The sequence below is a fragment of the Coregonus clupeaformis genome, chromosome 11, assembly GCF_020615455.1.
Source record: "Coregonus clupeaformis isolate EN_2021a chromosome 11, ASM2061545v1, whole genome shotgun sequence".
Lineage (NCBI taxonomy): Eukaryota > Metazoa > Chordata > Actinopteri > Salmoniformes > Salmonidae > Coregonus > Coregonus clupeaformis.
Window position 1 is genome coordinate 33,422,235 of NC_059202.1, and position 24,826 is coordinate 33,447,060.

Consider the following 24,826-nt stretch of genomic DNA (forward strand, 5'->3'; position numbering starts at 1 on the left):
AGTGTATTTCATTGAAAGAAAAAGCTTAATTTATTCACTGAAACTTAAACAGTATGCTGTGGGGACAGTCGCATGTTTAAGATTGTGAGTCACAGTTTAGATCCTTTAGTCTGATAGTCATCTCTGCGGCTGCCATACAACTAAAGCAAGGTCTGAGACAGAAACATGTACAACACAGATCATTGGAGAGTTATGAATGGTGGACAAACAGAGGATGATTTTAATGAGGGAATAAATTAAATGGATGTTAATTATAATAATGTATGGTACAGTACTGCATACAACTGTATAAAAATAAATCATTTAGAAAAACGTGCAAAGAAATTACAATTGATATGCACCCGATTTGTTTCTCCAAATAGACAGCATCAAATAAGATTGATGACAAGGATGGGGGGAATAGTCCTTTGCTTTGACACTGAAGGGATGAACTGATGGTAGCTGATGATAAAAGCAAAGGAGCCAGTGGCAGCAACACCTAGTGGCAGCAACACCTAGAGCAACTGTAGGACACAGGGACAGCAACACCTAGTGGCAGCAACACCTAGAGCAACTGTAGGACACAGGGACGGGATAGACCACATTCTGAACAGGGGGAGATTATCCTAAATTAAGCATTCTCACAGAAACATAAAACTTAAACCCAGTTCTTCAACCCTAAACACCTTAAAAAAGGCAAACATTGCCTGCCCCTTTAACCCTTTCCCACCCCTACACCTGAAAAATAGGTTGCCACAGGAGGGGCAAGTCCATAGGGTATTACTCAACGTGATGATGCACAGCAGTCAGTCCATTGGAGAGGAGATAGGGCGGGACAGAAATATATTCTGTTCGGTTTCATTTACAACTCATCCTTGTCCTTCTTGGGAGTTTCCTCTTCCTCCTCTTCTGTTGGGCTGTCCTCATCTTCCTCCTCCTCTGGATCATCCTCTTCATCTTCATCCCCCTCATCATCAGCTGTGTCCTTCTTGCTCTTCTCCTCCTCTTCTCTCGCTTTCCTCTCCTCCTCCTCCTGTGCATGCTTCATTTTCTTTTCTGGTTCCTGTTTTACAAAGAAGGAAAATGGGTCATTGAGAGACAGAGTGCTATGGGACTGGTGTATTTTGGTCTAACATTAGAAAATTAATATCAAATTGAACTCATACTAACTTATGCCAAAATAGAAACGTATCATGAAAATAACAAAATCCTACCTTTGTAGTTCCCCAGGTTTCGTTTCCAAACTCCTCCGCCTCCTTTACATCATCACTAATCAGGAAGTTGTCAAAGATGGTGCCAGACTTCACCTATAGAAAGACAGACAAACAAATGTAACATCAAGCCCATAATTACCCTTCAGCTACACATTTCTCATTCATTGTCTAATGTCTAACATACCTGCCACAGGTCCAGACCCAGCACTCCAATGTTGTCAAACTTGTAGATGGAGGCATCGGCTGTGTACTCAGGGTTATCGATCTCAGGATGCACCCAGGTACCTTTGTAGTCGGGGTTGTCAATCTGCTTTGGCTTCCACTCTCCCTGATAAGACAAGGCCAGATATAAGACTACCAGTGGTGCACAACTAGCTGTATAATGCAGCTCATGGAAGGATAACACTCAATAATAACTTGTATTAATAAATATTAATAAACTATTTGTAAGTATTGTATATGCTATTAATGCATGAGGATTCTATAATATATTAACATAATAAGCTTTATCAGCATTTACATAATTTATAAGCATTTATAACAGCCTAATAATTTAAGTTATATTTAAGCGTTGTTAGCCACTGGTTCAAACTCAGTGTGTACCTGATACTCTGGGTTGGGGATCATAGGAGGCTCCCACTCTCCATCCATGTCCACATCCCAGTCATCAGGCTTCTTAGCATCAGGGTCAGGGATGTTCTCAGGCTTCTCCCAGTCCTAGTGAGAAAGTTCAAGATTAGTTACAACTTGGCCAGTGACAGAACTAAACAAAGTGCTTTGGACAAAAGAGAGAGAGATCACTCCTGAAATGGTGTAACTAAACCAGGACCACAGAAATCTCATGCTCATTGGCCTTAATAGTCAAATGACTGTTAACGGCAGGAAGAAAGATCATACAACATGTGTTAAGCACAATGGGCACATACTATGGCAGAATGAAATGTGATAGCTATCAAATTGTTCCATTTTTTTTACCCATTATGTAAGAGTAACTAGCCTTGGGGAAACATTGGTATCATCTGTCCATTTTACACTGGATTGATGGAACTGTGTTTCCTGACTAGAGGCATTGGGCCGAATAGGGAAACAGTGCTGACTGAACACCAATGGAAAAAAGGGCTGTGCCTCTTCAGCACATTGCCAGTCTCAGTAACAGCTTATAAACTTCTTATAAATCACTGTGGACCTTGGATTACATTTCTCAAACGTGATTCTTATATTACCTATATCAATGCTGGTTTACGTTTGATCAAATATCTTCATTCAAAGAGGCTCACCTCTGGCTTGGTGTCAGTAGGATCGTCGATCTTGGGCCTGTCGTCCCAGTCCTCTGGCTTCTTGGCCTCGGGGTCCTTGATGGTCTTTGCGGGCAGAATGTCCCAGTCCTCCTCCAGAGTGCCTGACTCCACCTTCTCATTGTTGATCTTCACCTCGTATGTCTGGTCCGGGTTCAGGATCAGAGTGTACAGGTGTGTCAGTTCATCATCCTGAAAGGACAAAGTGGAGAACAGCAGGGGTTAGGTTAGAGGCAAAGAAAGGCCTGACAGGTAATATGCAGTAACATAATTCAATGCTGAGGGATTTAAAATGGCGTACCTTGCATTTGACTTCTTTCTTGATGAGGTGGTTCTTGCCTTTGTAGTTGAAGATGACGTGAACCTTCTTGGTGCTGTAGCCACAGATGTCAGGCCCTGTGGGATGGATGGGTAGAGAGCATTTAATCTATTGATTGTCATGTCAATAAAACACAGAATCTACCATACAATCCATGCATTTCTAAAAATGTCTCACTGAATGAATGTCTCACTGAATGTAAAGATTTAAATGACGAGGGTCACTAAATCAAATCCAATTTTATTGGTCGCATACACATATTTGGTAGATGCTATTGCGGGTGTAGCGAAATGCTTGTGTTCCTAGCTCCAACAGTGCAGTAATATCTAACAATATACAACAATACACACAAATCTAAAAGTAAAATAATTGAATTAAGAAATATACACAGAGGAATTCATCTCTGACCAAAAGTCACTCCTCAGTCAGAAAAACTATTGGTGCTCTGCACCCACTCACCAAACATGATGTAATACTGCGAGTCCCCATGCATAGCTGCCTGGTCGAGGTCTGCTGGGAAGATTTTGACATATCCGCCGCCACAGTCAATCTTCTGCTCGTGTTTGACAGTGAACTGGACCACCAAGGGCTTGCCCTCGTTGCTGAAGGGTTCAAAGCGGCTGGACATAGCATAGAAACGGGCGTCCTGGCTGGTCTGGAGACCTGTGGAACAGGTAAGAAGATAATACATTAACATCAGTAGGTATAAGGTATAGGAGGTGAGTGATGTATAGTGAGTTTACAGTACTGTATGTCATGTGGATTATATTTTGATTAGGGTTGGCGAGAATACACTTTACATTTGCATTGACAACAATCCACAATCTAAGGGAGCCATGTGCAACCATTTGGCATATGCAAACTCAGACTTAGTGAAGGAATTGGGCATAAACATCTTGTCGTGATCAAACTACTGTATATCCCTATTCAGCTCACCTTTATCGGCCTCAGCGTCGCCATAAAACTTCCCAGCAGTCAGTCTCCACTCGCCATAGTCTGACTTGTGCTTCGATACAAGCCACCGGCTCTTCCATGCATCTGAAAACAACATTTACAATCTTATCAGTCAGGATCTAGGGGAAGTCACATGGATGAGTAAGGACTGCAGGAAATCAAAGAACAAACCAAAAGTGAAAGAATCAGATACAGTGCACTGCTGAGTCATATAATACTTTGATGAAACAAAATGACAATAATGGATTTCACTTTGATACTATGTCAAAAGTTTTTTATACATAAAAAAATGGTGCGTCTTCTACACAGTGTAAAAAGGCTGACCATAATGATATTTCATGTCAATTCACTTTCAAATAGATATTATGCAAAAATAACAAAACAAAAACTCCATTAACGCACATGGTGTAGATGTACCACAATACAGAAAAGTTTAGTTTTAACAAAAATTACATAATGGAGCTTTTTCCAAGCATTAGCCTAGATACCAAAGTTATTGACTATTACATGCAGAAATAACATTGAATATTTAATTAAAAGACCGTGAAGACCAAAACACTAAGTTATAGGGTACGGTATGGGGTCTTGATTAGATGATCCCCAAAACATAATCTATCACATAGAAACGTTTTAGGAATGATCAGAAAGTCACATTTACCTCCGTCCTGAAATTGTTCCTTGAAGTATACAGTAGCGTCAATGGTGACAGCTACCGATGCAAAAACTGCAAATATTGCCACTGCGACCCTCATGCTTCCACCGTCCTGCTGTCCAGGTAAACTGTGTCGTTTTCCCCCCCTGAAACACTGTTATAAACGCTGAAGGAATAAGGAAACAGATTATATAATAATTTCTAACTCCGTTTTCCTTCACAGATGGCCGTGGCTCATTGGATGAGATCCTGTCCAATGAAATGAGACCACGAGTTATTTTTCGGAAGTGCTCGGATTACACACAGAGAGGAAGAGGCGAAGAGAGAGGCCCAACTCGACGGAAAATCTGTCTCCCACCAGCAGGTGGCGTTTTTTCGCCCACCAAGCAAGGAGTTTTTGTATGGAGGTCAACGAGACAGTGTAGAAACGACTTATTTGCTACGTGAGGTTTATTTGATCGAATAGAAGTTTTGTAATGTTATATTGTTACGAGTGTACTGATATAAGTAGGACACGTGACATTCCGGCAACTCGAGATGGCTATGCATATTCATAGTATGAGGCTGCCTGTGCCATTAAACCCCTACAATTTATCCAGAACGCTCCGTCTGGTGTTCAACCTTCCCAAGTTCTCTCATGTCACCCTTATCCTCCGCACACTCCACTGGCTTCCAGTTGAAGCTCGCAACTACTACAAAACCATGGTTCTTACCTACGGAGCTGTGAGGGGAACGGCACCTCCTTACCTTCAGGCTCTGATCAGACCCTACACCCAAACGAGGGCACTACGTTCATCCACCTCTGGCCTGCTAGCCCCCCTACCTCTACTGAAGCACAGTTCCCGCTCAGCACAGTCAAAGCTATTCGCTGCTCTGGCACCCCAATGGTGGAACAAACTCCCCCACGACGCCAGGACAGCGGAGTAATAATAATAATAATAATAATAATATGCCATTTAGCAGACGCTTTTATCCAAAGCGACTTACAGTCATGTGTGCATACATTTTTACGTATGGGTGTCTCTGACCACCTTCCGGAGACACTTAAAACCCTACCTACATTTGACATTTAAGTCATTTAGCAGACGCTCTTATCCAGAGCGACTTAGTTAGTGAATGCATACGTATTTATTTTTAATTTTTTTCATACTGGCCCCCAGTGGGAAACGAACCCACATCCCTGCCGGACAAACCCTCCCCTACCTTGGACGACGCTGGACCAATTGTGCGCCGCCCATGGGTCTCCCGGTTGTGGCCGGCTGCGACAGAGCCTGGACTCGAACCAGGATCTCTAGTGGCACAGCTAGCACTGCGATGCAGTGCCTTAGACCACTGCGCTTCCTCTTTAAGGAATACCTGGAATAGTCTAACACTAATCCTTCTACACCCCCCCTCCCCCAGTGGTGGTTGTCCCACTGGCTATCCTAAATTGAATGCACCAATTTGTAAATCGCTCTGGATAACAGCGTCTGCTAAATGACTTAAATGTAAATGTAAATGTTAGTAGCATAGCATCTCTCCATGGAATTACAGGTGGTTGAGGTAAACAACCCTCATCGAATATTCAAAAGAGTATACAAATAATTAGATGTATCCACTAATTCAAAGAAAGGATAGGCGGGAGCAGAGAGAGAAGTATTTTATCAGTATATCCATAATCTTTGTTACACATCGACTCGAGGTCGAAGTAGTCACTAACCACAGATCTAGGATCAGATTGCCCAATTTCTTGTTCAATAACAGTAAAACACAGACCTATTGCCATTTCATGACATGCCTCTGATAGCCCGTGCCTTTTAGCAAGAATGACGTTTTCCTTTTAGCTTTCCGTAGAATGACGCGTTTAAATGATGTCATGTGAGTAAACTGCGATTCGTCCCATGGAAACGAGGGAAGCTGTTTAACGTGAAACGTTGGATACATTGTAGCGATCGTGGTTTATCGATCCATGGCCAAATCATGTCGTTGCTACAATGTTAATCTCAAAACGGACACATCTAATCAGGTGCATATGTCGTAATCACTCGCCTGCTTGTTTTGTACGCGACTGCAAAGCAGATATATTCTTGCTAGCAGCCCAACGTAAATTTAGGTCACTGTATTTTTTAAAACTGCTTAGGACTACTTACGATGAACATAGCCTTGCTTTGTTGTAAAAAAAAATATGTTTCATTACTGCATGTATTTTTCTATTTCATATGATCAACAATGACAACGCAGGTGTTTTGCAAATATCAAATTGTTGAAAATTATTCATCTGAATGTTTTTCGAACAAGCTGATAGATGTAGAGAATGTGGAATCGTGGAGGCAGGAGTTCAGCTCTGGAAAGAGCACAGGCACAGCTCTCAGAGAGGAGAATTACCAAAAGCTCTGCTGACTCAAAAGATAACCCAGAGCGTTATGTGGCTAAAGGAAGAGTTAAAACCCATGGAGATCCAGTAAGTTAAAGTTAATTTATTTTATACCCTACACCCAATGCTTGTTCATTAGCTAAGCTACCCCAAACTGCAAGAATGTTGAGTGCAATGTATTCACGGAATTTGCATTTCTATTGCAGTTATCTCCCCAGGGATATATGGATACCATTGCCAATAGGAGAAACACCTCACAAGCCAGACAAACCCCATTCCAGGACCTGAGCGACCTATCGTTATCCTTAGAGGACTCAGTGAGTAAACAACATCCCAATGAGATCACCGACAAAAAGCTGGGGAGGGACGACCCACCAGCAGAGAGCTTTGGAGCAGGTTGGGGGAGCAGGTTCCTCAAGAAAGCCCCTCCACCTGCTGCAGTTACCAGCCAACCTCCAGCCCTGAGCAGGACCCAGACACAGCCGGTCGAGCCCAAATATGTGACCACATACCAGAGGAGCTCACAGAGCGCAGCCCTGAGCCGACTGGCCCTCATAGAGAACCGCATCCGAAACCGGCAACAGGCCAGGGATGGACCAGCGCTGTCTGCTGATAGGAGTACACCACCAGCCACCCAGGAGAGGGAGACGCCCCTGTCTTCCCAGTCCAGCAGTGACCTCAGCATGAAGGGGAAACGCTTCCTGAAGAAGACAGCGAATTCATCACCTACACCTGCTGTAGCACCCAAGGAGAAAGGCCCGGATCTGGATCCCATGCCATTGGGTGGTTCCAAAGCCCCTATTCCTCCAATCAGGGTGGCCAGTCGAGGTGTGACTCTGGACAGTGATGAGGAGGATATGAGGAAGCTCCTGGGAGGCTCTTTTGAGTCATCAGAGGATAGCCTGCACAAAGAAGCAAGAGTGTCCTCACAGACAACAACTAGAAAGGTAGCTCACTGCCTTACTAAGAGTGATATTATTAGGTATTAATAGCAATTTAGTACCAGCAATGTGCAATCTAACCACCATCTCTCCTTTTGCTTATATTCCACAGTCCTTCGTCAAAAGAAGCCAAAAGGTTTCACCCTCACCTCCACTGGCAGACTGGCCATCCTCAGTCAGAGCACTGTCCCGCTCCCCACCCTTTCCTCAACGACTCGGGTCCCCCAGGTGCTTCTCCAGCCGAACCCTGGCCCAGCACAGCCCTTCTCTCTCCATCCGCAGTGCCTCAGTGGTCCTCTCGCCATCGCCCTCTCCACCCAACGCTCCCTCCCCAGGCAGACAGGGCTCCCCCCAGTCCAGACACCTCAGGCGCTCCCGGTCCTCAGTGTCAGCCCTCAGCGAGGTGCGCTCCCTGGAGGAGCTCTTCCCTGAGGCCCTGGGCTCCCTGGCGGAGCTCTACCCTGAGGACCTGCCCTCTGACGATGCCACCAGTGAGAAAAGTGGGGTCTCTGATGGTAAGATGTCATGCATTAAATATCTGTAGTCTGAGTTATAGTGAAAAGCAATATAGAAATGTGAAATGTGCTTTTCTATAGTGTTTTGAGTGTGAAGGCTAAACAGTGATGCAGAGAGCTTTAATATAATTTACAAATTCAGTTGATTAATTAAGTCATGTTTTCTCTGCAGAATTCAAGATTAACATTATGTCACTGGACGACCTGGCACCGGTCGTCACGCTTGGAATGTATGAGAACAAAAAAAAAAAAAAGTTAGTAATAATGACAGCCAGTGGTACCATTAGGTTCTTTCTGGATAATGTTTTACATTGCTGATGAGGTTTTGTTTTCCAGAAAGAAACCAAAGCGGTCAAGCACAAGGACCCTGCTCCTAGATCATTTATCGAGGAAGTTTCTGGTGAGGAGCAGATCCCATCAGAGGAGCCCAGGGAGGACTATGAGAGTGACTTTGAGAGTGAGATTAGGACTGAGACAGACAGGAGTAGGGTGAGTGAGATCTCCAAGTACCTGGGAGACGGGGACAAGGACGTGTCGGAGGTCAGCGAGGTCAGGGACTGCATCGTCTCTGACACATCCCGGCGAGACAAGTACTCCAGTGTCTCGGAGGGGGACAGTCACGTCACCCACACAGACTACAGTAGAACCGCTGATTCATTCAGTGGCAGAAGCAGCAGTGGTTCCTATTCCAGATCATCATCTCGCTCCCACTCTATGGCTGACACTATCACGCCGTCTAGCGTGTCGAAAAGACGATCACCCAGCAGAAGGAGCGTGAGAGAGGCTGCGGTGCAGACCCGACCAGACGGACTGGCCTACACCTGGTCCTCCGGTTTGTCCACTAACTAACTACAGTACATTTGCAACAGCAAAAACAATATTGGCATTTTAGTCAGTGTAATGTAGTAATGGCTACTTGTCTGTCATACCTCTCCTTACATAACACTGTCATTCCCGTCTGTTTGTGTAGGTATGGCCACCCTGGGGCCAGCGGTGGGGATGGCCTACGTGGATCCAACCCCTGTTGCAAGTCACACCGTCAGCGCAGAGGCCGTGGAGGGTATGTCATTACAGCCACGGTTCAGTGACAACAATTCACTTATTTTTTTATAAAATGCCTCAGTTGAGCCTCAATCGCTACATCGCAACTCATGCTAGTTGATGCACTGTTTCACCCACCTCATTTTCACCGTAATGCCTGAAGCATAATCTCTTATCTAAACAGGAAAGGCTCAGGTTTTCATCCTTCTGACCACACCTCTATTGTGTCTACCTCCTCCCCAGCCCTCAGTGCGTACAGCCCTGCTGTGTTTGCCCTTAACGACATGCTGAGGCAGCAGCTGGCCCTCACCAAACACTTTGTCCAGACCAGCCGCCACCTCCATTCCTCCTTGCTGCAGTCTCTGGGCCCTGCAGACTACACCTACACTACTCTGGAGGACACCAAGGAGGTAGGCTACTCTAATGCCCAATCCCAACTTTAATTGCAACACACTTGCGTAGTACTGAAGGTGTAATTGATAGTGAAACACCCCACCTTGACACCTATCCTCTTATGAGGGGCTCTCAACCTTTGTCAAATATTTGCTTTGGACCCTTGCCAGAAGATAGCGACCCTACCCTTTACGCTTGTTTAAACTGAGCTGCACTGATGGTTACATTAAGACAGGGTTTCCCAAACTCGGTCCTGGGCACAGGAAGTTGGTGGCACCTTAATTGGGGAGGACGGGCTCATGGTAATGTCTGGACTGGAATAGGTGGAATTGTGTCAAATACATCCAACACATGGTTTCTATGTGTTTGGTGACATTCCATTTACTCCGTTTCGGCCATTATTAGCCGTCCTCCCCTCAGCAGGCTCCTGTGGTCTTGGGCCCCCCCAGGTGCACGTTTTGGTTTTTACCCTAGCACTACACAGCTGATTCAAATAATCAAAGCTTGATGATGAGTTGGTTATTTGGTTTTAAAACGTGCACCCAGGGGTGGGCCCCAGGACCGAGTTTGGGAAACCCTGCATTAAGACACCGTTGAGAGCCGGTGTGAGATATGGGTCGGAAAACATACTGCAATGCGATATGCCACTGTACTCCAAATTTCACACTGATACATCGAAGATTTCTCTAAAAACTGCCCTTTTCGTACTCATGCTAGCTAGCAGTAGCCACCGCAGCCATTTTGTAATGGCAGTGTCAGCCAATCAGCTCCTTTGTTGTTGAACGCGACATGCCATTCCATAATGGCTGCTGTGGCTACTGGTAACTAGCACGAGGACAAAAAGGGCAGTTTTCCAGGAAAACGAACAGTATTTCAATCTTCGATGGAGCAGTGTGGATAAAAGTAAAATTTGGAGTACAGTGGCATATCCCATCCCTGCATTGAGGTACGTTTTCCGACCCATATCTCGCGCCGGCTCCACGGTGTCTTAATGATTGATTTCCGACCTGTGTAAACAAGCGTAACGGTAGGGTCGCTATCTTCTGGCAACTGTGGACCCTAATTGTTTTCACACTTACTCTGTGCATTTGTAGTCATGATCCAAGACAAAGATTTACATTTTCAGATTTGTTCTACTTTTCCTGAATTGTAGTGGGATTCAATCAACCTGTGCTATCTGTGTTATAGTTCATTCGCTGTCACAAGCCTCCCCAGCTGACCATGGAAGAGGCCTTGGAGGAGGTTCTTCAAGAAATGAGAGAGTACCACTACATCTGACTACCAGGAACTGCTCGGACTGCACATGGTGCTATTAAAATATTTTATACTAGAGATTATTTTTTCTTAAAAAAAACAATCTATTAGTTGGGGCATGTGAGACTGACCTTCAGGACATCCTTATGACAAGGTCATTTACTGAGTGATGTCATGTTCTCTATAGAATGTACCATTTTTATATTCAGATCAATGAGGATATGTAATGCTGTTCAATTAAAAGATTGACAGAGAACTTTAATCATATTTTTTTTACACTTAAGTGCTTGTGAATTTACCTTGATATTAAATGGACCATATTTGTGATGGTTGATTCTGAAGGGACAATTCTTTAGTCATGTTATTTAAAGCTTACATTTAAATTCAAGCGGAGACAAACTGTGAGCGCATTTATTCAAACAAATTCAAACATGAAATGGTTTTTCTTTACAGCATGTGGTTAGAGGGTGATTTTGATTCACATTTACAGTTGTCAGTGGGTGAATTCTTCAAACTTATTTTGTGGGATTTAGTTTATTTTTCTTTCAAAAGAGCAACACAATACAATTTCTATCCATTTCCAAGTAATCAAAAACTGGAACATTAAGAAAATACATGAAAGAGTATCACGAAAAAGCAACATTAAAACGGAGGATTTTGCAAACAAACACTTATGACCATTATTCTGTACAAAAAACTGACTGGAGGTGTGTTCTGAGTAAGGGTTGTTTGATTTACTATGCACATCATTCGGGGGGAGGGGGCTCCTGTGGATCCCGATTCACTGAAATAAACAAGACCATTTGTTATATTTTAGTTTGTCATATCACCTAAAAATACACATATCCACTACCACAGGATTTCATTTTTTTTTTTTAAGTTTAAAAATAGATTTTAGATTTACATTTGTCATTTATCAGACGCTCTTATCCAGAGCGATACAGTTTAGTGAGTGCATACATACAAATCACTTGATGAACATTCCTACCTTCCTCCCTTGCCTTCATGCGAGCTACAAAGTTGTAGCTCTTGTTCCTGCGGTAGTTCTCATAAGGGTCGTCCAGTGACACCCCCACTCCTTTATACTGGTCCCACTTGTCCCGGAGTTCTCCCCCCTTGATGGGGTCCTGGATGCCCTGCTCCTTCGCCCCAAGCCCCCCAGAACCACTCCAGCCCATTTTCATGAGCAGCTGATGGCCCTTGTTCTCCTCTCCCAGCCTGCTGTCTGGAGGCAGGATAGAGGGGGCTGCGCCCAGACCAGACGTAGTTCTGTGGAGATCACAACCAATACAGTTGAAGTCGGAAGTTTACATACACCATAGCCAAATACATTTAAACTCAGTTTTTCACAATTCCTGACATTTAATCCTCGTAAAAATTCCCTGTCTTAGGTCAGTTAGGATCACCACTTTATTTTAAGAATGTGAAATGTCAGAATAATAGTAGAGAGAATGATTTATTTCAGCTTGTATTTCTTTCATCACATTCCCAGTGGGTCAGAAGTTTACATACACTCAATTAGTATTTGGTAGCATTGCCTTTAAATTGTTTAACTTGGGTCAAACGCTTCAGGTAGCCTTTCACAAGCTTCCCACAATAAGTTGGGTGAATTTAGGCCCATTCCTCCTGACGGAGCTGGTGTAACTGAGTCAGGTTTGTAGGCCTCCTTGCTCGCACACGCTTTTTCAGTTCTGCCCACACATTTTCGATAGAATTGAGGTCAGGGCTGTGTGATGGCCACTCCAATACCTTGACTTTGTTGTCCTTAAGCCATTTGCCACAACTTTGGAAGTATGCTTGGGGTCATTGTCCATTTGGAAGACCCATTTGCGACCAAACTTTAACTTCCTGACTGATGTCTTGAGATGTTGCTTCAATATATCCACATAATTTTCCTTCCTCATGATGCCATCTATTTTGTGAAGTGCACCAGTCCCTCCTGCAGCAAAGCAACCCCACAGCATGATGCTGCCACCCCCGTGCTTCACGGTTGGGATGGTGTTCTTCGGCTTGCAAGCAGCCCCTTTTTTCCTCCAAACATAACAATGGTCATTATGGCCAAACAGTTCTATTTTTGTTTCATTAGACCAGAGGACATTTCTCCAAAAAGTACGATCTTTGTCCCCATGTGCAGTTGCAAACCGTAGTCTGGCTTTTTTATGGTGGTTTTGGAGCAGCGGCTTCTTCCTTGCTGAGAGGCCTTTCAGGTTGTCGATATAGGACTCGTTTTACTGTGGATATAGATACTTTTGTACCGGTTTCCTCCAGCATCTTCACAAGGTCCTTTGCTGTTGTTCTGGGATTGATTTGCACTTTTCGCACCACTTGCGTACTATTGTTTGTTCAGATGAACGTTGTACCTTCAGGTGTTTGGAAATTGCTCCCAAGGATGAACCAGACTTGGAGGTCAAAAAAATATAATAATCTGAGGTCTTGGCTGATTTCTTTTGATTTTCCCATGATGTCAAGCAAAGAGGCACTGAGTTTGAAGGTAGGCCTTGAAATACATCCACAGGTACACCTCTAATTGACTCAAATGATGTCAATTAGCCTATCAGAAGCTTCTAATGCCATGACATCATTTTCTGGAATTTTCCAAGCTGTTTAAAGGCACAGTCAACTTAGTGTATGTAAACTTCTGACCCACTGGAATTGTGATACAGTGAATTATAAGTGAAATAATCTGTCTGTAAACAATTGTTGGAAAAATTACTTGTGTCATGCACAAAGTAAATGTCCTAACCGACTTGCTAAAACGATAGTTTGTTAACAAGAAATGTGTGGAGTGGTTGAAAAACGAGTTTTAATGACTCCAACCTAAGTGTATGTAAACTTCCGACTTCAACTGTACATTCAGTAAAGACAGCAAAACCTATCTACAGCAGGGTTCCCCAACACTCTCTTTGGGCCCCCTCAGACGATTCACATTTTTGTTTTAACCCTAAACAATTAGTCAAAGGCTTGATGATTAGTTGAGTAACTGAATCAGGTGTGCCAGTTTAGGGTTAAAACAAAAATGTGAAATGTCTGGGTGGGGCCCAAAAGAGAGGGTTGGGAAACCCTGTTCTACAGCCTTCAATGCTCTGCTTTAACTTTTCAATGTGAGTGTGACGCCTCCATTATCTCAATGGCAGTTACTATTCGGTCTCTACCCTCCCCAAGCCCGTATCGCCATTATATGCACAGATTTGCAAGCAATATGTCAGACGCAATAGGATGTGTGGACAGTAGGATCCTGTGCATGATGAGATGAGGGACTTACGGAGGGGAGGGGCTACGGGACTTCTGGGAGGCGGGGGCGGAGGCAGGCCTCTCTTGCCGTCTCTTGTCAGGAGAGCGAGATCTGGAGCGAGACCTAGAACGAGAGCGACTGCGGGACGACCTGGATCGGCTCCTGCTCCTGTGGAGGTGAAATACAAAAAGTCATAAGCATCAATGTCTTCGTAACTGTGTCGGTCTCGTGTTGGTGGTGCATCACCACCAACTAACATTAACAAAATCTAAATTTCGGAGTTCAGGAATTCCTGTTAAATCAGGAAGACTCCCATCTGTGCGTACCTGGAGCGAGATCGGGAGTAGGAGCGAGATCGGGACCGGGAGGAGGAGCGGGAGGACTTGGAGGATCTGGAGCTGGATTCAGACGAGGAGCGGCCCTGACTACGAGAACGGCTGTGTGAACGACTACCGTGTGCACTGGGAGAGACAGAGAGAACACACCTCGTTAACACTCATCTCTCATACCGTATTTACACTTACGACAGGCGGCAACTTAATTGTGGAGGACGGGCGCATTGTAATGGCTGGAACAAAATAAATGGAATGGTATCGAACACAAACACATGGTTTTTGATGTGTTTGATACCATTCTATTCACACCATTCCAGCCATTATTATGATCAGTCCTCCCATCAGCAGCTTCCTGTGACACAGATGGGAAATAAGACGAACAGACTTGCAAAGCATTTGTATTTACCTGCTGATTTCAAAGGCACATTTATTTTATGTTAATAGACACCCAAAGTCTCATTATACTACAGATAAGTGTGTGTGTGAGAGACATAAGGCTGGTCAGCAGGCAGACTGTCTCACCTGTTGTGTTTCTCCTGGCCCTTTCTCCTCCTGGCTCTCATCTTGGCTCTGAAGAACTCATACAGGCCGTTCTGTTCCCAGCCCTCACTGACAGACAAACACATTGTAATCAATAGAGCACACACATTGCATTGATCACATCAAGTGAAAATGTTTGTGTTTTACCTGTTCCTGGGTCGGTCGTGGGAGGGGGGGCTGTAGAAGGCCTCCACAGCAGCTAACAGGCGTTCACTGGGGGGCATCGGGGGAGGCAGACGGATGTCTTTGGGATCCAGTGCTTTGTAGTCATGGTCTTCCAGCTAACGCACATAAACAGGTAGAGAACATAACTGTTTAGATCACTGTGTCCAATAAATATATGTATCTCCATGTATGGTGAGCTGTGGAAACAATTTCTCCTTGAAAAGCAATCGACATCTTCATCCCTTGCCACTCACTTTGACAAGAGGGGCCATGAGTCCGGCGGGCAGGTCGAAGTAGGGGACGTTGGGGACCAGGCTGGGGTCGTCCTGGTTGACGTGAGCCGGGGCTGGACGCTGTCTCATGTGGGGGGACTGGCCGTTGAAGCCGTGGGACGGGGGGCCGAAGTCTGGGTGCTGGTTACCCCCCCAGGGAGGGTGCTCCCCTCCCCCCATACCCGGAGGAGGGATCCTCTGGCTAGGGTGGTGGTGCGGAGGAGGGCCCATGTCTTGGTCAACACGCAGGGGCATGGGGAGATACTCAGTTAAATTACATGTTGCAGCTAGTACTTTCAGTTACTGATGTAAATCAACGCTATGTGAACGGTAACTATGGATGGTGGTCAGGAAACTAAACCAGAGGGGTGCTCATATGCAATAGTCATAGAAAAAACGGTGAATATTGAACTCACAGGGTGGGACCTGTCCTGTATTCTTACCTCCAGGGAAGTCTCCCTGTGGGTAGTCAAAGCGGTGTGGAGGGTAGGGCGGCCTCTCAAAGTGGTGCCTGGGTGGAAAGTCATCCTGCATGTAGCGCTGCGGGAACCGGCCAAAGTTGTGGGGAGGCGGGGGCGGCTGGTTGAAGGGAGGGGGCCCTGGCTGGTGGGGCGGGAAGGGCCCTCTGAAGTGGGGGGGCCTCTGCATGCGGGGGAAGGGCGGATCTCTCTGGCCCCAGGGGGGCTGGTCAGGTCCCTGGTTGCTCCAGGGGGGCTGGTCGTACTGACCGCTCCAGTTGGGAGGGGGCTCGTTCTGTCCTCCCCCTCCGCTCCAGGGACCCCCCTCCCCCCTTGGGGGGCCTCCGCTCCAGCTGGGGTCCCCCCTCTGCTCGTTCCAGATGCCCTCGTGGCTGTTCCAGGGGGGGCACGGCGGGGGCGCCTGGGTGGGGTCGAACGGAGGCTGAGAGGGGACAAAAATAAATGGTGTTTAGACGGAGACTCATCTTCCATGTTACTGTACCTTCACCACCCACTCATTCATCAACTCAACAGTTTGTTAGCATTGGACTGATTCAATAGATAGGAACATCAGTCAATCTGTTCAACTCCACAACAACAGTAAACCTGTAAGTATATCCACAGACTATTCCTTGTAGTTTTACACAATAAGGGAACAGTCACACACTGCATACAAACACATTAGGAGAGCAGCTTACTGGCTGATTGGGGTTCCAGCCTCCAGACATGTGTTGTGGGTCAAACCAGGGTTTGGAAGAGGAGTTATCAGAGTGGCCACTGTTGTTGGCACCGGGGTCTGATCTGGACTGGGCTCCGTCATAATCACCAGGAGGGCCAGACATGGACGCCTTCACCTCTCCTGTCGTTTTAAGTTTCACGTTTTAATGTCACATGCACAACTACAGTGAAATGCCTTCGACACCACAAGACAGTGAGAGGATATTTGGTTAATGGGTAAATATGGCTATAGATGAAGAATCTACCCATAATCAACATGTAAACTAATAACATTATGAAGTGCTTGGTGTGTGTGTACCCAAGAGAGACAGCCTAAAAGTCAACCAAATCCATCACCATCTTCTCTACAGTGCTGTTTTGCTAACAATAGCCACAACATGTAAACAAAAGCACATAATGAAGTGCCTGGTGTGTGTGTGTGTGTGCGCGCAGTGGTGTAAAGTACTTAAGTAGTACTTTAAAGTATTTTTACTTAAGTAGTTTTCTTGAGTTTCTGTACTTCACTATTTATATTTTTGACAACTTTTACTTCACTACATTCCTAAAGAACATAATGTACTTTTTACTCCATACATTTTCCCTGACACCCAAAAGTACTTGATACATTTTGAATGCTTAGCAGCACAGGGAAATGGTCCAATTCACACACATCCCCACTGCCTCTGATCTGGCGGACTCACTAAAGACAAATGCTGTATTTGTAAATGATGTCTGAGTGTGCCCCTGGCTATCCATAAATTTAAAAAAAAAAAAAAATGTGCCATTTGGTTTGCTTGATATAAGGAACAAGATATGATTTATACTTTTACTTTTCATACTTAAGTATATTTTAGCAATTACATTTACTTTTGATACTTAAGTATATTTAAAACCAAATACTTTGACTTTTACTCAAGTAGGATTTTACTGGGTGACTTTCACTTGAGTCATTTTCTATCACGGTATCTTTACTTTTACTCAAGTATGACAATTGAGTACTTTTCCACCACTGTGTGTGTGCTTGAGAATGTGTGTTTATACATGCGTGTACGAGTATGTTCTTCTCTCTCTCCCCTCACCAGGCTGAGTGGTGACTGCCTTAATGTCAGGCTCTGCTGCAGCTAGCTGGCTCACTGCTGCTGCGGCTGCTGCATTCTGCTGCTGCTGAACCGCCAGGTTGGCCACAAACTCCTCATGCTGCGTCTTCAGGGTCTGGATCTGCTGCTGGAAGGCCAGCTGAATGGGCTGCACCACCGCAGCGTACTCTGTGATCAGAGAGGCCTGGGAGAGAGAGGAGATGAGCAGGAGGATGGTATTGTTAGTGCTGCAGAAAACACTAGTGATGAACGGCCTGGCTGGAGTGAATAAAATAAATTCAATTAAAATCATGCGCTGTAAATTGTATTATATTTTGATGGACCTTCTTGTGTGACATGGGGCAGCACGCATATACACTACCAGTCAAAAGTTTGGACACACCTACTCATTCAAGGGTTTTTCTTTATTTGTACAATTTTTTTTTACATTGTAGAATAATAGTGAAGACATCAAAACTATGAAATAACACATATGGAATCATGTAGTAACCAAAAAAGTGTTAAACAAATCATAATATATTTTATATTTGAGGTTCTTCAAATAGCCAAACGTTGCCTTGATGACAGCTTTGCACACTCTGCATTCTCTCAACCAGCTTCATGAGGTAGTCAGTCACCTGGAATGCATTTCAATTAACAGGTGTGCCTTCTTAAAAGTTAATTTGTGGAATTTCTTTCCTTCTTAATGTGTTTGAGCCAATCAGTTGTGTTGTGACAAGGTGGGGGGGTATACAGAAGATAGCCCTATTTGGTAAAAGACCAAGTCCATATTATGGCAAGAACAGCTCAAATAAGCAAAGAGAAATGACAGTCCATCATTACTTTAAGACATGAAGGTCAGTCAATACGGAACATTTCAAGAACTTTGAACGTTTCTTCAAGTGCAGTCGCAAAAACCATGACGCGCTATGATGAAACTGGCTCTCATGAGGATCATCACAGGAATGGAAGACCCAGAGTTACCTCTGCTGCAGAGGATAAGTTCATTAGAGTTACCAGCCTCAGAAATTGCAGCCCAAATAAATGCTTCACAGAGTTCAAGTCACAGACACATCTCAACATCAACTGTTCAGAGGGGACTGTGTGAATCAGGCCTTCATGGTCGAATTGCTGCAAAGAAACCACTACTAAAGGACACCAATAAGAAGAAGAGACCTGCTTGAGCCAAGAAACACGAGCAATGGACATTAGACCAGTGGAAATTTTTCCTTTGGTCTGGAGTCCAAATTTGAGATTTTCGGTTCCAACCACTGTGTCTTTGTGAGACGCGGTGTGGGTGAACGGATGATCTCTGCATGTGTAGTTCCCACCGTAAAGCATGGAGGAGGAGGTGTTATGATGTGGGGGTGCTTTGCTGGTGACACACTGTCTGTGAATTATTTAGAATTCAAGGCATACTTAACCAGCATGGCTACCACAGCATTCTGCAGCGATACGCCATCCCATCTGGTTTGGGCTTAGTGGGACTATCATTTTGTTTTTCAACAGGACAATGACCCAACACACCTTCAGACTGTGTAAGGGCTATTTTACCAAGAAGGAGAGTGATGGAGTGCTGCATCAGATGACCTGGCCTCCACAATCCCCCGACCTCAACCCAATTGAGATGGTTTGGGATGAGTCGGACGGCAGAGTGAAGGAAAAGCAGCCAACAAGTGCTAAGCATATGTGGGAACTCCTTCAAGACTGTTGGAAAAGCATTCCAGGTGATGCTGGTTGAGAGAATGCCAAGAGTGTGCAAAGCTGTCATCAAGGCAAAGGTGGCTATTTGAAGAATCTCAAATATCCAATATATTTTGATTTGTTTAACACTTTTGTTGTTACTACATGATTCCATATGTGTTATTTCAAAGTTTTGATGTCTTCACTATTATTCTACAATGTAGAAAATTGTAAAAAAGAAAGAAAGAAAAACCTTTGAATGAGTAGGTGTGTCCAAACTTTTGACTGGTACTGTATGTGGTTGACTTCTAAGTCCAAAGCTTTTAACTGTCAGCCAATTTGCAGTATTTCACTTTACTAGGCCACTAGCCTAGGTCCTCACCTGATACTGGCCCAAGCCCACAGCTGGACTCTGTAACTGCTGGATCGTCACCTCGTCGAAGTAGCCATTCTTTTCCCAGAGTTGCAGAAGCTGTGAGAGAAACAGGAAATAGAAGGTGTCATTCAAACACAGGCAACATCTATATGGAGCAATGTCTACATTGAACAGGCAGCCCACTGACCCGTGTGATCTTCTGCTGCTTGTCCTCCTCTACAGCCAGGAAGCTGGTGCAGTAGATGGGCACCACCACCTTCTGCAGCGCTGCTAGCAGGTCCCTCTGCTGCTTCCTCTGACTGGTGGTACACAAGACAAGGTTCACGTAATAAACCATGAATATAATGCATGACATTATAATTACTTACATTATCGATCACAAGCAGGTTTGTTTGTTTTTTTCATCAGTTTAAAATGCACATATCAGATTGCCAATCACATATGATATGAAAAAAGTGCATTCTGAGGATAAAAACAATGTCTCATTTCCACCATGCTTTTACCAGTGATGGAGGACATCATTGGTGAGATAGATGAGGTGTAGGCGGAGTTCGAAGTGAGCAGTGTCGGCTGTGATGCGGTTCCGGAGGTGTGAGCACATCAGCTCACAGTGCAGTGGGCCCTTGGCGTTGTTGAACATCCAGTTCTTACCAGCCTGGGAGGAACCAGAGAGAAACATACCACTGACTAAACATACCAGACCCTTCTCATCTATTGCTTATGTTGTGTTAACCTGGTGTCATGAACGTACCGAGATGGCGTCTTTAGTGCAGGTGTCAATGATGGGCTGCAGCAGGTTGTCAAATTCAGAGATGTCCTGCTGAGTCTCCGCCAGCAGCTTCTGGGTCTGCTGCTCCATGGCCAGAGCTATGGCTGCCGTCACTTCCTCCTGGAATCAAACGACAACCAGTTCAGTTTGGACATTAGGAAAAACAACAGCTGTCAAATGTATTTGCTTTGAAACTTCATGCACTCTGTCTCATACATTTTATGACCAGAGAATATAGGATATGGTAACTTTGGTCAGTCTGCGCCATGGAGGGCCAGTGTGTGCAGGCTTTTGCACCAGCCCAGCACTAACACAACTGATTCAACTAATGATGGTCTAGAAGACTGACCAACCCTGGGGTAAGGTAACCCGTACCTGTCTGAGAGTGAGCAGCTGCTGTTCTTGCTGCTGCAGGTTCCATTGGCTCTGCTGGATGAGCTCATCTAGAGAGGGCGTGGCAGGGGCGATGGGGGGCGGGGCCAGGATGGCGATTGGTGGAGGGACGTCTAGGACTTCCTTACCAGGTGGATTATAAAGATCTGGCAAGGCAAAAATATCTAAGCGATTAAAGGACAAAGCATGATAAGGAACATTTTGTTGTTGTAGTAGTGATGCTTTTTGTCATTTGCACAGGCAGTTGAAGTGACAGAAAAAAATTAAATTCACAATTAAATTAAATTCCGGAAAAGCTAAGGAAGTACCAGAACATGACCATTTTTACATGCAACTAGCTTCATGCCAGGTCAAGGAATGTTCTCATCTTCATTTAACTCAATTCCTTTATACTTCAAAGGAATGTATATTGAAAAAAAATCTTAATTTTGTAACAGGAGAGCATGTGGATTTTTAAGTCACAAAAACTTTGCAGCAGCATTGAAACAATCACAAGCAACAGACAAAAACTAAATAAATCTACATTTGATATCAACAAGCATCAAGAATATCAAGAACACTTTCTTAGCAAACTGACATACTTAGGCTCCGCAAAGTCCAAACTTGAATTGTGGTTGAAATTTCAAAACTACAATGTTTAGACAAGTATTTTAGATCAACACCAGCAGCAAGGGTATCCCCATCTCCAAATCATCATGATTGAAAAATACAAACACATTAAACACAATACAAAAACAAAGCCTTCAATCCCTGCTGATGCTAAATGTGCAGGTTGGTACTAGAATTGCACTTTTCTACACAACTTTCCAGTAAATACCTTCCAACTTATACTCCTCACATTCGTGGGTAGTAGGATCTATGTGGAGAGAAGCACACATTATAATACAGCTGGCAAACAAACAGCCACACCTTTAATTAGTGTTGTCCATAGCCGCTGGTAGTAGGGGTGCTGCATGGTGTTGTCACAATACCAGTATCAAGATAGTACGACTCTACGATACAAGATTTTACTTTGCAAAAAGAAAACACAGACGCTGTGAAGCAGACTTTACTCTATGGTCCTTTATAACCTACTTTTGTAAAATATTGTGTGCTATAGCTTGCTAAATAAACAAATGTGACTGGTTGACAACCTAAGTCTGTTTTTTCCCCAACATTGGGACTGTTTTCCATAAGAAATGAAGTCTGCTTCATGTTTTGTTTCCTTTCCTTCCTTAGCCTACTTCCTAGTATCGTGATTTGACAGAAATACATGCAGGTCTGGTCTTCTTCCTGCAATGACTAGAAAGAGCTAAAATAAGCCTATTTGAATGGATAGCTATATGAGCTACATACGCTGGTGTTGTTCCATAGCAAGCTTGCACCGGTAATAGGTGAAGAAGTCCCCTCCAAACAGAAAAGAGAATTTAGAATTGTCCTTCTGTTTCTCCATTGTCATCTTCTCAAACTCCGGGCCATTTCGAGCTACAAACTGGGCCAGTTTGTCAATGACATTTTTCAGCTCTTGGTCTGAGGAGGAAAACAATAGGGACATTTTTATGGTGAGTCACAACATGATTTCTGATACACCATACACAGGGGTCTCTATTATTGTTACGTTAACTAATGTCAACGCAGAATTACTTTTCGCAAAGCAATCAAGCTAGCTATTTGTCAGGTTATGATGGTGCCCCCTCCCCAAAACCTGGTTCCCCCTCCCCCAGCTATGTACTGTGCAAGGTAACCGTGTCAGGTAAAGTGGGCACTTGTCAGAAAAGTAGTCGCGTAAAAGGGACAGTATCGACGCATGCGCGACTATAGCTAACTGTAGCTAGGTGTATCAGTCAAAACAGTCCAAATAGGTTAGTGAGCTAAGTAGAAATAGATTCATTAGCTGATCACAAAGCTAATAAAAAGCATAGAATTCTAGCTTAGTAACGACAATCATGTGCCTGACTAGCTTTGGCTAAACTAGCTAGTTAAGTTAGCTGCGTATCTTCATTGCACAGCATGCTAAGTTAGCTAGCACATTGCATTGCTAGTTACTCAAAATTAAAGATACAAACCCTCAGGAGCTGTAGGAATATCCATGTTTGTCTTCAATCAAGTAACAGCGAGCCCGCTGAACCACAAAGACACCCAGATTAATATGAGAAAATGTTATCTAGCTATCTGGTTGAAGGAAAATACAGCAGCATTCCAAAATGTTAGACACTCCAGCACCGGAAGTACTTCGAGGACTTCATACTTCAGGTGCCACTGGAATAAAGCAGCTACAGCGCTCCACCGGTGGCGTGTCAAGCACTTGTAGGACTGGCAAGGTACACATGTAAATCCAACTTTAGCAACATGAAAAAAAGTGTTATGATGATTCATTGCTTTCACCCTCCCAAAAATATGGACTCTAGTTTTTTTTGTTGCACTGCCTACATAAGGAAGCAGGCATTTACATTTTAGTCATTTAGCAGACGCTCTTATCCAGAGCGACTTGCAGTTAGTGAGTGCATACATAATTTTTTTATTTTTCATACTGGCCCCCCGTTGGAATCGAACCCACAACCCTGGCGTTGCAAACGCCATGCTCTACCAACTGAGCTACATCCCAGTCACACATGTTTGTTCCCCTAAACATTCCTAAGAAACTCTAACTAGTCTGCCACACTGTCCTTTGTTTACATGAGTACATTTGTGTATATAGACTAGTGAGTGATAAACCATACATTGATATTAAGAATCTCAGCAAATGAGTTGAATATAGGAGATGCGTTTTCTAAATGTCAACCATAGGGAGCGCTAGTAATCTCTTTTACATGCTGTCCAGTCTGGTGGCCAGAGCGAATACCCTTGCCAATTGCCATAGTTCACAAATATTAATTCAAGTGGAGATGAAGTGGAAAACCCATAGTTTGAGGATGAGATCTTTCATAATCTAGTTGTGGGGTGAGGAGAATGCATGTGGATTACATTTTTGGATTTACTGTAGTCTCGATTGAATGGTTTGGCTGTCTCTAATAATATCAAATAAAATCAAATTGTATTTGTCACATGAGCCGAATACAACAGGTGTAGACCTTACCATGAAATGCTTACTTACGAGCCCTTTACCAACAATGCAGTTCGAGAAATAGAGTTAAGAAAATATTTACTAAATAAACTAAAGTAAAAAATAAAATAAAAATTAACACAATAAAATAACAACAACGAGGCTATATACAGGGGGTACCGGTACTGAGTCAATGTCCGGGGGTACAGGTTAGTCGAGGTAATTTGTACATGTAGGTAGGGGGGGTGACAATGTAAATAGTCCAGGTGGCCATTTGATTAATTGTACAGCAGTCTTATGGCTTGGGGGTAGAAGCTGTTAAGGAGCTTTTTGGACCTAGATTTGGCGCTCCGGTAACGCTTGCCGTGCGGTAGCAGAGAGAACAGTCTATGACTTGGGTGACTGGAGTCTTTGACAATTTTTTGGGCCCTCCCTCCCATAATAGATTATAGTGTAACCAGATTATACAAACACAATGAGCAGACTGATTATACCAGGTGTGTTTTCCTTAACAGTTCCTGCACAGTGCATTACAGTGTGTCTATGTGTGTGTGTGTGTGTGTGTGTGTGTGTGTGCGCGCGCACATGCATGTGTGATCTACATCATAAACAATCTGGGGTTATCGGGAGGTGTTTCACATGCATTATAATAATTGTTCTAAAGTAGCAGAGCGGAAGTGACAATCTCACACCGAATGTATAGCAGGCCCTCGCACAGCCTATCCCAATGCATGTTTTCTGGTGAATGAGAGCCTAAGGAGGTTTACAACACGAGATACACTACATGACCAAAAGTATTTGGACACCTGCTCATCGAACATCTCATTCCAAAATTATGGGCATTAATATAGAGTTTCTGTATGGACCTTGCATTGTGC

At 44.1% G+C, this 24,826-nt stretch overlaps 4 protein-coding genes across 8 annotated transcripts; 2 read left to right on the plus strand and 2 right to left on the minus strand.

The window, feature by feature from the left end:
* Positions 1-2: 2 nt before the first annotated feature.
* On the minus strand, positions 3-4,612 carry LOC121576815 (calreticulin). The gene is made up of 9 exons (XM_041890318.2): positions 4,420-4,612; positions 3,744-3,845; positions 3,267-3,470; positions 2,790-2,884; positions 2,471-2,680; positions 1,797-1,910; positions 1,378-1,521; positions 1,194-1,286; positions 3-1,042 (listed from the first exon to the last, which is right to left on the minus strand). The coding sequence occupies exons 1-9, from the start codon at positions 4,511-4,513 to the stop codon at positions 842-844; spliced, it is 1,257 nt and encodes a 418-aa protein (XP_041746252.1). The 5' UTR covers positions 4,514-4,612; the 3' UTR covers positions 3-841.
* Positions 4,613-6,266: 1,654 nt separating this feature from the next.
* Positions 6,267-8,717, plus strand: LOC121576817 (uncharacterized protein C19orf44). Of its 3 annotated transcripts, none has more exons than XM_041890321.2 (6): positions 6,267-6,418; positions 6,634-6,853; positions 6,973-7,713; positions 7,820-8,222; positions 8,395-8,476; positions 8,559-8,717. In XM_041890321.2, the coding sequence occupies exons 2-6, from the start codon at positions 6,707-6,709 to the stop codon at positions 8,713-8,715; spliced, it is 1,530 nt and encodes a 509-aa protein (XP_041746255.2). In that variant the 5' UTR covers positions 6,267-6,418; positions 6,634-6,706; the 3' UTR covers positions 8,716-8,717. The 3 variants fall into 3 exon arrangements, with proteins under 3 accessions (XP_041746255.2, XP_041746254.2, XP_045079442.1); XM_041890320.2 differs by having other exon boundaries at positions 6,691-6,853; XM_045223507.1 differs by having other exon boundaries at positions 6,691-6,853; positions 8,395-8,452.
* On the plus strand, positions 8,717-11,242 carry LOC123491969 (uncharacterized protein C19orf44 homolog). Its single transcript, XM_045223508.1, has 4 exons — positions 8,717-9,054; positions 9,193-9,282; positions 9,507-9,673; positions 10,845-11,242. Exons 1-4 carry the CDS (start codon positions 8,937-8,939, stop codon positions 10,932-10,934), a joined length of 465 nt encoding a protein of 154 aa, XP_045079443.1. The 5' UTR covers positions 8,717-8,936; the 3' UTR covers positions 10,935-11,242.
* Positions 11,243-11,307: 65 nt separating this feature from the next.
* On the minus strand, positions 11,308-23,159 carry LOC121576816 (calcium homeostasis endoplasmic reticulum protein-like). Of its 3 annotated transcripts, none has more exons than XM_041890319.2 (18): positions 22,972-23,159; positions 22,262-22,435; positions 21,744-21,782; positions 20,909-21,072; positions 20,516-20,653; positions 20,268-20,419; positions 19,952-20,063; positions 19,771-19,860; positions 17,709-17,910; positions 16,611-16,771; positions 15,898-16,354; positions 15,437-15,687; positions 15,165-15,298; positions 15,000-15,086; positions 14,469-14,603; positions 14,173-14,310; positions 11,899-12,179; positions 11,308-11,694 (listed from the first exon to the last, which is right to left on the minus strand). In XM_041890319.2, the coding sequence occupies exons 1-18, from the start codon at positions 22,994-22,996 to the stop codon at positions 11,657-11,659; spliced, it is 2,778 nt and encodes a 925-aa protein (XP_041746253.1). In that variant the 5' UTR covers positions 22,997-23,159; the 3' UTR covers positions 11,308-11,656. The 3 variants fall into 3 exon arrangements, with proteins under 3 accessions (XP_041746253.1, XP_045079439.1, XP_045079440.1); XM_045223504.1 differs by having other exon boundaries at positions 15,437-15,693; XM_045223505.1 differs by lacking the exon at positions 21,744-21,782 and having other exon boundaries at positions 15,437-15,693.
* Between the last annotated feature and the right edge of the window lie 1,667 nt (positions 23,160-24,826).